Here is a 15,179-nt window from a genome sequence, read left to right as displayed (position 1 = left end):
ACCACCAAATCTCATAATTAAACTCATATTATTACTGTGAACATGGAAATATACATAAAAAAGAATATTCATGCTCTGTATCAATAGGTATTTGGAGAGGTAACAGCAGTGTGTTTTGTAGGGCACCTTGATTTAGCCTTCTGTAGACTTGGGTCCCTGTCGTATTCACTTGTGATTGATGTGTATTGAATAAGCACATCCATAGTGCAGGCAGAATAAATAACACAGTCCCTCCTTAATCTAACTCCCAAAGATGATTCAACAAAACTTTTGTAGACTTAAAATGCAACTAAATTGGAAAGAGGTGAAATATAATTTTACTTGGATTCATTTTATTTGAAAAATTATATAACTGAGACAAAAAATGAGAAAAAACAGATCAAGCTTTCAGAAATTCAAGGTTCATGCCTTGTCCACTGCTATTTATAGATAATATATTTAGATGGTTTATGGGTATACCTCAAACTTCCAGTATTTAATGGTAATCTAATAATGAAACTGCTGATTTAGGGGGAAAAAAGACACCTTTAGTTTGTGAGAATATTGAAAGGCTTCTCCCAAGGTAAAAACCAAACCAAAACAAAAGATCAAAAAACAGAACAGAATAGTTAACCATGGAAGAGCGATCTTCGAATGTCCTTGCTGTCATCATGATGTGTGTGTGTGTGTATGCATGTACGAGTGTGGACATGCAGGCCAACACTGAGTGTATTGCTAATATTTTGAGTGCAGTGGAGAGAGAACATCACATTGTCACAAGAAACAGTAACAAAGGCTAGACAGCGTGAACAAATTAAGGAAAGGAAGAGGAAGCATTTAATGACTAAGGAGACAGAGGCACCACAGCAGCTGATGTAAACGAATTATGTAGTTCTTTAAAATCAAAGTTCTTTAAATCGGATCATGATTAATCTTGTTGGAGTTCTGATATAGTGACCATTTTCTGGAAAGTCTGTCACTATATAAAAGGTCCAGGGTAAAGACACCAAGGTGAGTTTTGATTAGAGTGGGTGAAAGGTAATTTACAATAAAACCATATTAAGTTTTATTATTTCAGAATTTATAATAAATTTACATAAAGTAGGATGAAGTTTTTACAGATAAAGTAATGAGAATCAATGGTGAACATTTAAAATATTTTTTAAAATGGATTTTTTGGCCCTTAAGAACTGTAGAAACCTCTATTTAAAAAATAAACAATTTATAATTCTAATTATGAGCAATTATTATTTAGTAAAACTAGACCAACAAAAGGTCTAATGACTTACTCTATACACTTGCAAAAATAAAAACGTGGGTCTCTTCAAATGCACAGCACAACATTTTAATTGACTTAGATTTTTCTTTACCTCTTGCACTCTAAACTACTAAGTTTATTCTGGACATGGAAAGAAATAATAACCCACATTTCTATTATTCCTAAAATCTGCCTCTTTGGTTCCAAAACAATCTACAGTCACCCCTTTCCATGTTTTCATTCTTTTTGCCCATTTCTTAGGACCTATTAAAACTAGCTATTTTAAAATGACCACTTCTCACTTTTAAACCACACATATAAAGAAACCTATTAAGTAAACTTTAAAAATAATTTTAATATCAGATTTTTTTATGTCATATTTTACAATATAGTTTTAAGTTTTTACCTGAGGAGTTGTAGATGATTGGACGTTTTCATCCTCCAAATGTTCATTTTTTGGTTCTGTGGTGTACATGCTAATGTTTAAAAGTAATTTGAAAGAAAAAAAAAGGGACTATAAGTCCATCTGAAAATAAACATGGTTAAGTGGGATTAATTTTTAAATAATATTTTAGCATAAAGATTTATCAAAGTCAAGTCGGATATCTTTATAGCAAAAACAGTCCAAATATTCACTTTAAAATTATTAACCAAAGTCACATGCATAAGTTTTAAAAATCATTAGCCCCCCCAAATTTAATACTTCTCAGCAGTTCATAATCCTGGACTACATCTTAAAAAAAATTTTTTTTAAGTACTTGATAAGAATGTGTTTTGAGTATCTTTATTTTTTTAAAAAGGCAAGCAATTTTAATCCTGAAACTTTTTAATGAAAAGGAACATTAACATCTGAGTACCTACCATATGTTGGGTGTTTACATATATTGTCTCACTTTAATGAAGTAAAATATTAGTGTGTAAAATTCTATAAGGAATCATAACTGAATTTAAAACAGAAAATAACATTCATTTTTAAAATTTGATGAAAAAATTAGATCTCTAAGTCCCTTTAAAGTAAAACTCCATTTTAGTTAAAGGGAATATCAAAATTATTAGAATGACTACCTGTTAGCTGTTAGACCAGAAGCTAAGCGTTAGTAAGCTCTATGAACAAGGAATGTGGGTGAATCACCTAAGCTGTGTCAGGTTCTGAAGGGACAGGCTGAGGGTTAGCACCATTAAAAAATGTGAACTCCAGTGCACAAGAGTCATTAGGTCAGGGCACAAAGTTCACCCACTCAATAATTTCTGAATGCCTACTCTTCTGGCCTCTGAAGATAAAAGCAGCAAAACAAAACAGGAATATAGGTTTCTGCTCTCATGGAGCTTATATTCTTGTAGCGGGGAAGGGAAAGACAATAAACCACATTTTCAGACTGCAATTAAATACTGAAGAAAATAAACCAGCATGCTGTTGCAGTGATTAAGCGGACATTTCAACTGTGACCTGAATGAGGAGAAACTAGAAGTCATAACTAGTTAGATGGACTAGGAGCATGGAAATATAACATCAAGAATCATACAAGGAGAGAGAAAGAAACCAGGCAGCATATTTTAAGATCTCAACTATGTCGTGATTAGGATAGTGGGACTTGATATCTAGGGGAGAAAACAGTGCATTAGAGCTTGAAAACCTAGATAAGGAGTCTGAATAATAAATGTACAGGTTAGGAGGTATAAGAGAAGCTTGATATTTGTGTCAAAGAATACTTGTGCCTGGCAATTACTCAATACTCTCTTTACATATTTGCCAAAAGTGGAATTGGTAGGTGGTAGGCATAGCAACTAAAAGCAAGAACTTTGCAGCTGAGAGGGAAGTGATTTATTTCCCTAGGCCTCAATTTCCTTATCTGCAAAATAATGATATAATAGTGTTTAATTTATTGGTTATTGTGGGGATTAAATGATATAATAACAGCTGACACAAGTTGGACTATGTTTAACACTTAACACGAATCATCTCATTTGATTCTCACAACTCTATGAATTATTTATTATTATTACCCTTATTTTACAGATGCTGAAAGTGAGACCCAGGAAGGTTAAGTAATTTTCCCAAAATCACACAGCTGGCAAGTAGCATAGCTGGAATGTGAACCAAATACACTTAAGCATTATTCAAATCCTTGTTAATCTTGGTATCATCTGTCTTTTTCCTTTTAGTTATTCTGGTGATACTGCATTGTGGATTTAAGCTGCATTTTCTTTATGACTAATATATTTCATAGATTTAATGGCCACTTAAATATCTTTTTTAGTAAAGTATCTGTTTAACTCTCTTGCCCATTTAAAAAAATGAATTGGCTGACTTTTTCTAATTGATTTGTTGTGAGTTCTTTACGTATTCTAGAATGGATCTTTTCTTGAATATATAAGTAGCCAATATCATCTCCTACTCTGTGGCTTGCATTTTTACTCTGATGATGTCTTTGAATGAACAGAAGTTTTTATTTTAATTTAGCCCAATTTATTCTTTTCTTCATTTACGGCTAGAGTTTTTATTGTTTTAGAAATCATTACCAACCCTGAGATCATAAAGGTTATCTCTTTACATATTCTTCTAGAGAAGCATTACTGTTTTGCCTTTTACATTTAGGTCTATGATCCATCTGGAACTGATTTTTATGTATAGTGTGAGGAAGAGATAAAAATTCATTTTTTCCCATATGATATCTAATTGACTCAGCACCATTAATTTAAAAAGACCATCGTTTACCCATTACACTGCAGGGTCACCTTTGTTGTAAATCAGGTGACCATATATATGTGAATGTATTTTTGGATTCTCTTCTGGTTCACTGGCCTATTTTCCTATTTTTATGCCAACACTACATTAATGCTGGTATAATTAATAGGTGTTGATATAGTTGGACTGACTCTTTGTATTTCCATATAAATTTTAGAATCAAGTTGTGAGTTCACAAGTACACACACACACACACACACACACACACACACACACACACACCCTGCTGGAATTTTGTCTGAAATTGTATTGAATGTACAGATCAACTTAGGGAGAACTGACATCTTAATAGTATCAAGTCTTCCAGTCCTTGAACATTGTATATCCTTCCACTTGCTTAGATTTTCTTTATTTTAATAATGTTTTGTAGTTGTCAGTTTAAAGGCTTGCACATTTTTCATTACGCTTATTTCTAGGCATTGATGGTTTTTTGGATGTTACCAAAATAGTACCATTTAAAAAATTCATTGGGATTTCCCTGGCAGTCTAGTGGTTAAGACTCCATGCTTCCAATGCAGGGGGCATGGGTTCCATCCCTCGCCGGGGAATTAAGATCCCACATGCTGCATGGCACAGGCCAAAAAAAAAAAATCATTATTTGTTTTTGCTGACATACAGAAATATAAACAATTTTTGTTTATTTACTTTGTATGCAGGCCTTAATAAATTCACTTTATTCTAACAGGCTGTAGATTCTTTTGGATTTTCTAAGTATACAAGTATGTGGTTGGCAAATATAAGTTGCCAACATTTAATCTCTTTTTCTTTCTTTACTGCACTGGTTGTAACCGGTCTTTATAGTTGCTCTATATTCCTAGTGACCTTGGTATTGTCTGTTTTCAGTGTTTCTTTTAATACTACTGACCTGTTGGAATAAACCCTTTCATTATTTACTTGTCTGAAATGTCTTAAATTCACTTTCACTACTGAAGGGGATTCTCATTGGATACAAATTTCTAGGCTAGAAATTATTTTCTGTAAGCATTTAAAAAAAATTTTCCACTGTATTCTGGCTCCCATAATTTCTGTTGAGAATTTAACTATCATTCTTACCATGGCTCCTTTGAAGATAATATATTTTCCCTCCCTTTGGCTGATATTAATCATAATTACTAAAAAATTTTTTACTTTGATAAAATATACATGACATAAAATTCACCACTTTAAAGTGTGCATTTCACTGGCATTAAGTACATTCACATTGTTAAGCGACCAGAACCACTCTCCATCTCCATAACTTTTTCATCATCCCAAACTGAAACTCTGTATCCATTAAAGAGTAACTCCCTATTCTCCCCTCCCCAAACCCCCTGGTAACCACTATTCTTTCTTTCTCTATGGATTTGACTACTTTAGGTACCTCATATAAATGGAATCATACAATATTTGTCCTTTTGCATCTGGCTTACTTCACTTAGTATAATGTCTTCAAAATTCATCCATGTTGTAACATGCATCAGAATTTCCTTCCTTTTTAAGGCTGAATAATATTCCATTGTATGTATATACCATACTTTGTTTTATCTCTTCATTTGTTGATGGACATTGGGTTGTTTTCAACTTTGGGGCTATTACATGGGTGTACAAATAACTGTTCAGAGTCTCTGCTTTCAATTCCTTTGGGTATGTACAAAGGAGAAAGGCTGGATCACATTTAATTCTACATTTAATTTTTTGAGGAATGGCCATACTGTGTTCCACAGTGACCATACCATTTTATATTCATACCAGCAATACGCAAGGGTTCCAATTTCTCCACACACTTGTTGACAGCTGTTTTATTTGTTTTTTATTAACAGCCATCATAATGGGTATGAACTGGTACCTCATGGTTTTGATTTGCTTTTCCTTAATGATTAGTGATGTTGAGAATCTTTTCATGTGTTTATTGGCCATTTGTATATTTCCTTTGGAGAAATGCCTATTCAAGTCCTTTGCCCATTTTAAAACTAGATTGTTTTTTGTTGTTGTTGAGTTGTAGGGATTCTTTAAATATGATGGATATTAATCACTTATCTGATATCTGGCTTGAAAATATTTTCTTTCATTCTGTGGGTTGCCTTTCCACTCTGTTGACAGTGTCCTTCAAGGTGCAAAAGTTTTTAATTTTGATGTTGTCCAATTCAACTATTTTTTTCTTTTTGCCTGTACTTTGGGTGCCATATCCAACATATCATTGCCAAATTCAAAGTCACGAAACTTTCCCCCTATTTTTTTCTTCTGAGACTTTTATAGTTTTAGTTTTTATAATCATAATCATTTTAACATCTTTGTCTCCTAACTCAAAAATCTGGGTCACCTTTGAATCTGTTTCTGTTTTCAATTTTCTGTCTTGGTTTGTGGTCATACAGTATTGTCCAATAGCTAGTATGGTTAATAATTTTTATTGAAAACGTGACGTGTATAAGAAATGATACAGTCTCCGAATGATACCTTTCTCCAGAGAGAAATGTGTGGTGTGGGGGAGTGCTAATCACTTTAGGCAAATCAGAGACTGAGCTCAGTTGAGACAGATTAGTAACACTCAGTTTTACCTCACATTGTTCTGGTTCCTAGGGAATAGTTCTCTAGGAATTTTGCCTGAGATGATGCCCTCAACAAATTACCATAGCCTCACTTGTTTTTCCCAGATGAGAGATACATTACCATTTCCCCTTGGTTCACTCCTATGTCTGTGCTTTCCTGTTCTGCAATAACTGAATTAACTTTTCCAAGGTTAAATAAATAAAGGAACTGGAGCCAAAATCAGGCAGTTTGGCTCCAGAGCCCACACTCTTAAAACTAAAGTGCTTATAATATGCCAGAAACTGTGCCAGACATAGACAAAGCTCTCACAGGGTTTAGATGCTAACATTTAGAAAATGATTATTATAATTTAAATGTTTTTAAAAAGAAAGAGAAAAAAATCTATCAAGTATCCATCTAACTTTCTGGCTTTTCTATTTTAGAAAAGGAAGTATTAAAAATAAGGGCCTTAGGAAAAACTTGAAAATAGGGTATAAATAATGAATGTCATAGAAGGCTAAAATTATTTAGAAATAGCTCATTGGAAATCGATTAGAAAGGTGTTAAGATCCCTGGCCATCACTTCATTGCCTCTATTTCAATGCCTCTGATCCAGCCCTCTACATGCCCCTTACTTTCCAACCCCTTTCACTGAGCACTCTGGAACTTCTGCTAGACTTATCAAACTCTCAACCTCAAATTCTCAACCTCTTCAGAGCATTCTCTCAAATTCTGTGTCCTATCGGAAACCAAGTCCTTCCCTTAAGGATACTACTTCCCCTATAGTCCTCTTTCATAACAGCTGTTTATTTGCTTACTTCCTTCTGACACCTGCTATTTCTATACATTATTTTTAAAAACCCTGTCTCTTTGAAGCTTGTATAGTCTGACAATACCACTTTCTCCCTCTTCCAGTCACTGTTATTTACTAATCTTATCCTGGTCCCTTTCCATTATTCACCAGACATAAGCAGCTGACTCCCAAATTTGTAATCTTTCTGAGACTTACACATACACTTGGATAATTCATTTACCACCTTGGTTCCTCAGTTCTTTACTTCCTTTCTAATAAAGGAAATGCCACACTGGACTTTTCCACCATATGAAATGTTCTATTATCAACAATCACTAATTCAAAAATTTACCTCTCTGAATACCACCTCATCGTCTTTCAGTTTGCTTGTTCAATTACATTCACCTTACCCCCCTCCAATTATTCTTAAACCTCATTAGGATGTACAGTCCTGAAGCAATACCTTCAGCTCAATCCTTAAGCCCTTTCTCTGTTACTTCCTTTTATATTCAATATTTCTGATCCATCACCCCCCCCAAATATTACCAATATCCTAAACTCTCTTGAAATATGTTTGTTTTGTTGTTGCACTTTTCTAGAAAAACCTTGATCCTGCACCAACCCTATTATCCCAGTTCTCCATTCACTTAACTGAGAGACTGAATACTGCTCTAGAAAGCTGCATTAGAGCGACCTGGCATCACTACAGATTCAAAACTGACACCCTCAGCGGGTCTTTAAAAGGTACCAATCCTAACACATTCTCTATCAACTTACTTTCCCCAACAACTATTCCAAACCTTATCCACTCTTCCCAAAGCCCTGATGCTCCACATAGTACCCCTCATTCTCAGTAGATAACCTGACCCCAAGCTTCCAATACAAATCTTTCTCTCCCTCTTACATTAAAGGAAGTGTCCTTCCTCCTATCTAAGGCAATCATAGCACTTGTACTTTGGATTATATTCCTTCCTGTATTCTCAAGAAGTTTATACCATCAATGATCCTTCCCTGCCTGTATCAACTATTCCTCCTCTCCCACTTCCTTTCAACTAGATCCTTCCCAATGACTTTTAAATGAGCTCATCTTAATAAAAGTTTCCTGGAAACCCACATCCTCGTTCAGTTTCTCCTTTCCTTTACCAATAAACTTTTTGCAGAGTTGGTGGTTTTCACCAGTCTTCTTTTCCTCATGAACCACTCATTCATCAATATTTGCCACCTGAGGTTCTACTCCTTTCACTCCACAAAATAATTCTACTTAAGGTCATAAATAATCTACAAATGACCATCTGACACGCTGAAACATTCTTCTTTTCACTCTTATTAACTCCCCCCCCCATCTTTCTTCTTATTCCTCTCCTGTCTTCTTTGCAGACTCATCTTCTCTCACCAACTGCTAAAAGTTGGGGATCCTAAAGGTTCTGTCCCTCAATCCTCACTTCAGTTCACTGGTTGAGTGCCCCAATACTCCTTACTGGCTTTAGGATACAGACAAAAATATTTAATATGACTGTCTTAGTTCAAACTACTACAACAATGTACCAAAGACTGGTTGGCTTGTAAACAACAGAAATTTATTCCCACAGTTCTGGAAACTGGATGTCCAAGATCAGGGTCCCAGAATGGTTGGTGAAGGCCTTCTTTTGGGTTGCAGACTGCTGACTTCTCCTCGTATCCTCATATGACAAAGAGACAGCTCTCTGGAGTCCCTTTTATAAGGGTACTAATCCCTTTTATAAGGACTCCATCATGACCTAATTATCTCCCAAAGGTATCTATCATCATTTTGGGGATTAAGATATCAACATGTGAATTTGGGGTGGACACAAACATCCAATGACCTACAGGATTCTGCACAATGTAGTCCCAGGGTCTCTCTCAAGACTAATTTCATACCATTCCCCATTCACTTTTTTTTTACTCCTTAGCCTCTCTGATGTTCTTGCAGTTCCTTGAAATTGCCAGATTCCTTCTGCAGAGTCTTAGTACTTGCTTTTCACTCCAACTGAAACACTCTCCACCACAATTCCCCCTTTATTTGCTTAACTCTTTTTTTAATCCCTCAGCTCAAGGACCATGCCCTCAGAGAAATATTTATGACACCACTGCTGTCCTTAGGTTAAGTAAGGTCCAGTTTTTTGTTCTTACAGGAACGCTGATCATTTTTTTCAGAGCATTTATCTCAGTTTGTAACCATGCATTCATTAGGGTGACTGTTTAATGTGTTTGTCTCATTATGCTGTAGACTCCATAATAGTGTTCTGCAGGTCCTTGAGGGTCCGTTCATTTTATTTTTTTAGTCTTTTTTCACTCTGTTTTTCAGTGAGAATAATTTCTATTATCTATCACCAAGTTCACTGATTCTTTCCTAGTTCATTTCTATTCTGTTATTGAGTCCATCCAGTGAATGTTTTATTTCAGATACTGTATTTTTGGTTCAAAATTTTTACTTACTTCTTTTTTACTGTTTCTATTTTTCTGCTATGAATGAGTATCTTTCCATTTATTACAACTATGCTTATCTTTACCACATGAAACATCTTTGTCTGATAATTTCAACATCCGTGTCATTTTTGGTTGGCATCCATCCATTGATTTTCTTTTCCCTTTAGACAATCATTTCCTGGTTCTTTATATGTTAAGTACTTCTGGAGTATATCCTGGACACTTTGTTGCATAGACTCTGGGTCCTACTAAAATCCTCTGAGGTTATTCGTAATGAGGTGGATAGACCTAGAGACTGTCATACAGAGCGAAGTAAGCCAGAAAGAGAAAAACAAATACCGTATGCTAACTCATATATATGGAATCTAAAAAAATGATACTGATAACCCAGTGACAGAGGAAGAATAAAGATGCAGATGTAGAGAATGGACTTGAGGACACGGGGTTGGGAGGGGGCAAAGGGGAAGCTGGGACGAAGTGAGAGAGTAGCACTGACATACATACACTACCAAATGTAAAATAGATAGCTAGTGGGAAATTGCTGCATAACACAGGGAGATAAACTCAATGATAGGTGATGACTTAGAGGGCCAGGATAGGGAGGGTGGGAGGGGATATGGGGATATATGTATAAATACAGCTGATTCACTCTGGTGTACCTCAAAAACTGGTACAAGAGTGTAAAGCAATTATATCCCAATAAAGAGCTTAAAAAAATTCAGGAAAAAAAAATCCTCTGAGGAATATTTATTTTTTGCTTGTTTTAGCAGGTAATCAACTTGAGTTGGTGTAGACCATAAGCTCTCTATTACTTTCTGTGAGCCCTGGTTCCAATCTCAGTTGTTTCCAAAGCCTTTGCTTTGCTGCCTTTGGTATGTCCCATGAAGCCAGTCAGGGGTTAATCTGTGACTTGGGCAGTGTTTTGCTTTGGTTTTTCATCTTACTTCAGTTTTTAAAGCCATGTGATGCTGCTTGGAGCCTGTCTCATGCATGCACAGCTGGAGGTGACCCAAGACACTTGTTGGGGTCCTACACAGAATTAAGAAACCCCATTCTTCACCCTTCTCCTTTCCTGAATCCACACCTCCTCCCAACTCCATTCCTCTCCAGGTCTCTCTCCCTGGTTTCTTTTGTCAGAAGATGGGGGCTGTTTTCTGAGTTTTAGCTGTCCCTAATAAGTAGTGCCAGCCCTTGGGGGAAAGCTGCAAAAGGAAAACAACCGCAATAACAATGATTCCTCACACTTACTTTGGACATTTTTAGGGCCCTTTCCCCCAGATCTTCAGGCCATAAAGATAGGTTTCCTATTGTAGTTTTTGGCCTCCTGTGTGGGCCTTGCATAGCTGAATGATTGGGGCCTAGCTTCAGGTTAAAGCCACGAGAGCAAGAGAAATTCACCCTCATAGTTTTGACTCCTCTTCACAGCTACTTGCTTTTGTTTACTTTTCTGAGTCCTCAGGTAGTTGCTCTTTGCATTTTATCCAGAGTTTTGGGTTGTGAGCAGTGAAAAAGATGTTGTAGTGGGTTTATTCCATTTTGGATGGAACTGGAAGCCTGTGCATTTCAGGAGCAGGGACCATATATTTTTATTTTATTTTATTTATTTTTTACCCTTGATCTACACAGTACCTAGCAATGGCAGGCACTCAATAAATATTTGTGGAATAAACGGAGATTAAAAAACACCAGATACTCAAAATGACAGCGAAAACAACATTCTGCATGGTTAACAAGAAGCGCATCTTTGATAGAAAAGTAAGAGATTCTAACATCAAGTGTGTTTCAAATTCATTAAGAAAAAGGAAACAAATTATAAAATGAATAAGATCCTTAACCATTATTGTAAAGACAGATAAAAAATTAACAAGACAACTTAGAAAAAGGTACTGCTCCTATAGAAGTTTTGAAGAACTGGAACTCTAACCAGGATAGATTTTTGACATCACTTTAATGTGGGAAGCTGAAGAGGAAAAACCAAATACTTGAGTAATGCAGGGATCAGACGCAGACTAGGCAGAACACATGGGGCTCAGCTCTCTCCCCACCGCCCCTTTCCCCCCTTTTCAATACTGTGCCTGTCTGCTTTCTTGTTTGCTCTAGAATCTCCTTATCTTTATTTTCCTTTGGACTTCTTGCTTTCCCTGGACACCTTTTTCTCTCCTATCTGACAATTTTTAAAATGCCTATTTCCTTAATATATAAAGTTTTAATGTAGTTTAAAATGTAGATTAAATTAAACTATTGAATTTTTATTTTTCTCTTAATAACTGGTTTTTGGGGATTCAATTTCTTGACAGAAAAACATTTTGTTAACTCTGTACAATTACTTGAAATATAAGCAAAAGCCTTCCTGTGTAATTCAGGAGTAACTGTGGTAATCCAAGTGTCTAATGGTTTCACTCCTAACAGAACGTGAAACTGAGCAGGACCCTACAGGGCTTTCCCAGGGGCACACCACCCCTTACCATGTCTTCCATTTCTTGTCTGTAGAAAAGCTTTAACCTCCTGGGCCTTACCCAAGGTCCAAAGAGCATATTTAATCAGAGAAGTGAGAAAATGCAGAAACAGAGGAAAACAGCCAAGCAAGACAAAACGATAGTAGTTTAGCCATAAAACAAAGTCAAGGACCCTTAGTTCCTCATCAAAAGCTATAGATAATATTCTGAGCCATATCCTTGAGTTGTTTTGCAGATACTCGACCCTCGACCAGGTGGAAAAAATTAATGGCATTGCTGCCCACAGGCTCCTAGACCCCAGACTGGTTGATGACACTGACTCCTGATTACCTCACCACCAACCAATCAGAAGGATGTACATGAGCTGACTATGCACCCATTGACCCTTCCCTCACCTTGCCTTTAAAAACCTCCCCTGAAAGCCATCAAGGAGTCTGAGTCTTCAGCATTAGCTGCCTGTTCTCCTTGCTTGGTGCTCTGCAATAAACTCTGTACTTTCTTTCACCACAAGGCTGTGTCAATAGATTGGCTTTACTACATGCCAGGTGAGCAGACCCAAGTTTGGTTCAATAATAGGAGTCCTCTCATTGTATGTCTGGAGAGCTGGCATAATGGAAGGAATGAAGGCTTTGAAAACAGAAATATACTACTTGCATGATCTTGGATAAATTACAAACTCCTATTATCTTTTAATGGGCATAGTACTGTACTTGTCTTACTTTGTGCCCACAGCTAGAGAAAGCAGAATCAAATTTGAGAATAGTTATGCAAATTTGAGTTTACTGGATATCATGCTTCTTGTATACTAACAAAAAGACTTCATTGTGGTTTTTATTCCAGTGTCTTACATTTATGATCACCTCAGTATTTAAAAAATTTTTTTTCTCTATTTATTAAAATAAGCTTCTTAAAGTCCTTTTGGAATGAGGTAGAGTATAAATACATATTATGTATCTTGCTATTAAAGTGACATGTTTGCACAGTTCATAGCAAAAGCTATGGTATTCAACTGATAATTTTTATTGTAAGTATGTACTATCACATTATTGCTAAGCTTTGCTTTTAAAGTTGTGGAACATTTTGATTGATTTAGAGGTTCTGTTTTCACCTGTTTTTATGAGAATGTCTCTTTGTTTATACATATAAATAATGGACACAGTTTGTATTATAAAAGAGCTGGGCAATCTAAGCTCTCTGTTTTTAATCTAATACACAATACTGAGTAAATTTCTTGTCAGTTCACCTCTTAGTACCTCAATTCCAAATCTATAAAATGGGGCAGGGAGGAAGGATATTAGATGATCTAATGGCTTTATCAGTTTTAAGTCTATGCCTCTATTCTCTTACGGACCCTCTATAAAACAAACAGGGTGAGAGACTACTGATACATGGTATACACTGCTTGGAAATTTCACATCTTACATAAATATCACGTATATATACATCACTTAATAGAAGTAACTTGTCTTTCCCTTGGTGTGTGTTCTTATAGTGTATACTGTACTTTGGGTTTATTCTTTTGCAGCAATGCTGAACAACAGTGACATCTAGTGACAACACGCTACATATCATTCAGCAAAAGTTTACGGCCAATTCTTAGTCTTCTAAATGTGGATGACTTACTTTGTGACTTAGCTAAATACCTGAAATCATTCCTCATCTCTCCTCCCTATAAATTTAAGAAATATTAATTAAATTTGACAGCTGCATTAATAATTGGTAATAACTGCATTAATAATAATAGCTGAAAATTTCTTCAAAAAATCATAACGCATACAGATTTAAATATTAACTATTCTATGGGAGACTGCAACTTTTTTCCTTCCTTTGAGAGTAGCAGAACTGGGAGTTGAGTTCAGGTGTGTTTCAATATGTAGTTCATGTAGTCCCTTAGCCACGGTACATCACTGACACATAATAGCCATTTAACATATATTTGTTAAATGAAAGTTAGGTAAAGCATATATGTCAATGTCTGGGTTTGTGAGTATGTATTCTTTAGAATCTCTGGAACTACTGCTGCCTTTCAGACAGAAGTACTTTTGAGTTTACACCAAATATCATCAAGTAAAAACAACTGCAGTATAATTCTTTCTGAACAAATGAATCTGAGAGTTATATCCACTGAGAATACTCTTTATAGAGAGTGTTCAATCTAGATCAGTTTTTTTTAAAGATAATGAGCAAGCTGGCATTACTATTTAATCAGGACAATACAAATGTGGACAATACTACTCCAATTCAAATGGACTCTGCCACTATTAAAATTCCTATAGTATTTACTATTTGTTCTAATTAATCAGATATTATCTTGAATTTTTATTCTTTTCACGTGCCTAGATTTCATTTCCACAATAAAATAGTAAGGTATTCCAGGATTCAGCGTGTGTTTCATATTCTTGTCTTTTTCTTAGTGCCAAACACAATGGGTTTTTTCACCCATAGACTACAGTTACTAACGACTTATCCAGAATCCAAGCTTTTCCACAACATGACATCTTGTCAGCTTTCTCTGTGGCTCTCTTGACCCTATATTTCAGCCAAATTAAACTGTTCACTGCTCTCCTATGCATTATTTGTTTTCTATTATTTGCCTGGGATACCTTCCCACTGTATCTCTTCTTTGCAAATTATATTGGTTGCTTAAGGGTTATTCCAAGAAAAGCTTCCTGCAAGGTGTATCCCAAACTGGAAGTCATCTTCCCTTTTGAATTCTCACATCATTCTGTCACTTGCTCTACCTTCCTCTCCCTCTCTAGTTGTCTATCCTTGGCCTTCTTTACAAGCTTCTTTTCCTTTATTTGTCGCTTAAATGTTAAGCTTCCTCAGGATTCTACCTCATGCCCTTTTTTCTCATCGCTCGCTCTCTATTTTTAAGAAATTTATTTTACTCCCAATGGCTCCAATTATGACCAATAAGCTGATGAGCCTGGCCTAGAGAAGCCCTCTTGAGATTCTAACTAGTATATTCACCTAAATATTGAATATTTCTAC

The 15,179-nt window shown here is 35.7% G+C and overlaps 1 protein-coding gene across 1 annotated transcript in view; it reads right to left on the bottom strand.

Annotated features, from left to right (window-relative positions):
- The window catches only part of SLC9B1 (solute carrier family 9 member B1), a 70,538-nt gene that overhangs the window by 38,145 nt on the left and 17,214 nt on the right, over window positions 1-15,179 (bottom strand). The window contains exon 2 of the mRNA XM_057706878.1: window positions 1,644-1,713. Coding sequence (XP_057562861.1) covers window positions 1,644-1,712 — 69 coding nt within the window. The 5' untranslated portion in view covers window position 1,713. The remainder of the gene's footprint in view (window positions 1-1,643; window positions 1,714-15,179) is intronic.

The sequence above is a fragment of the Hippopotamus amphibius genome, chromosome 13 (assembly GCF_030028045.1).
Source record: "Hippopotamus amphibius kiboko isolate mHipAmp2 chromosome 13, mHipAmp2.hap2, whole genome shotgun sequence".
NCBI classification, from domain to species: domain Eukaryota; kingdom Metazoa; phylum Chordata; class Mammalia; order Artiodactyla; family Hippopotamidae; genus Hippopotamus; species Hippopotamus amphibius.
This window is presented reverse-complemented; position numbering and strand designations above follow the sequence as displayed.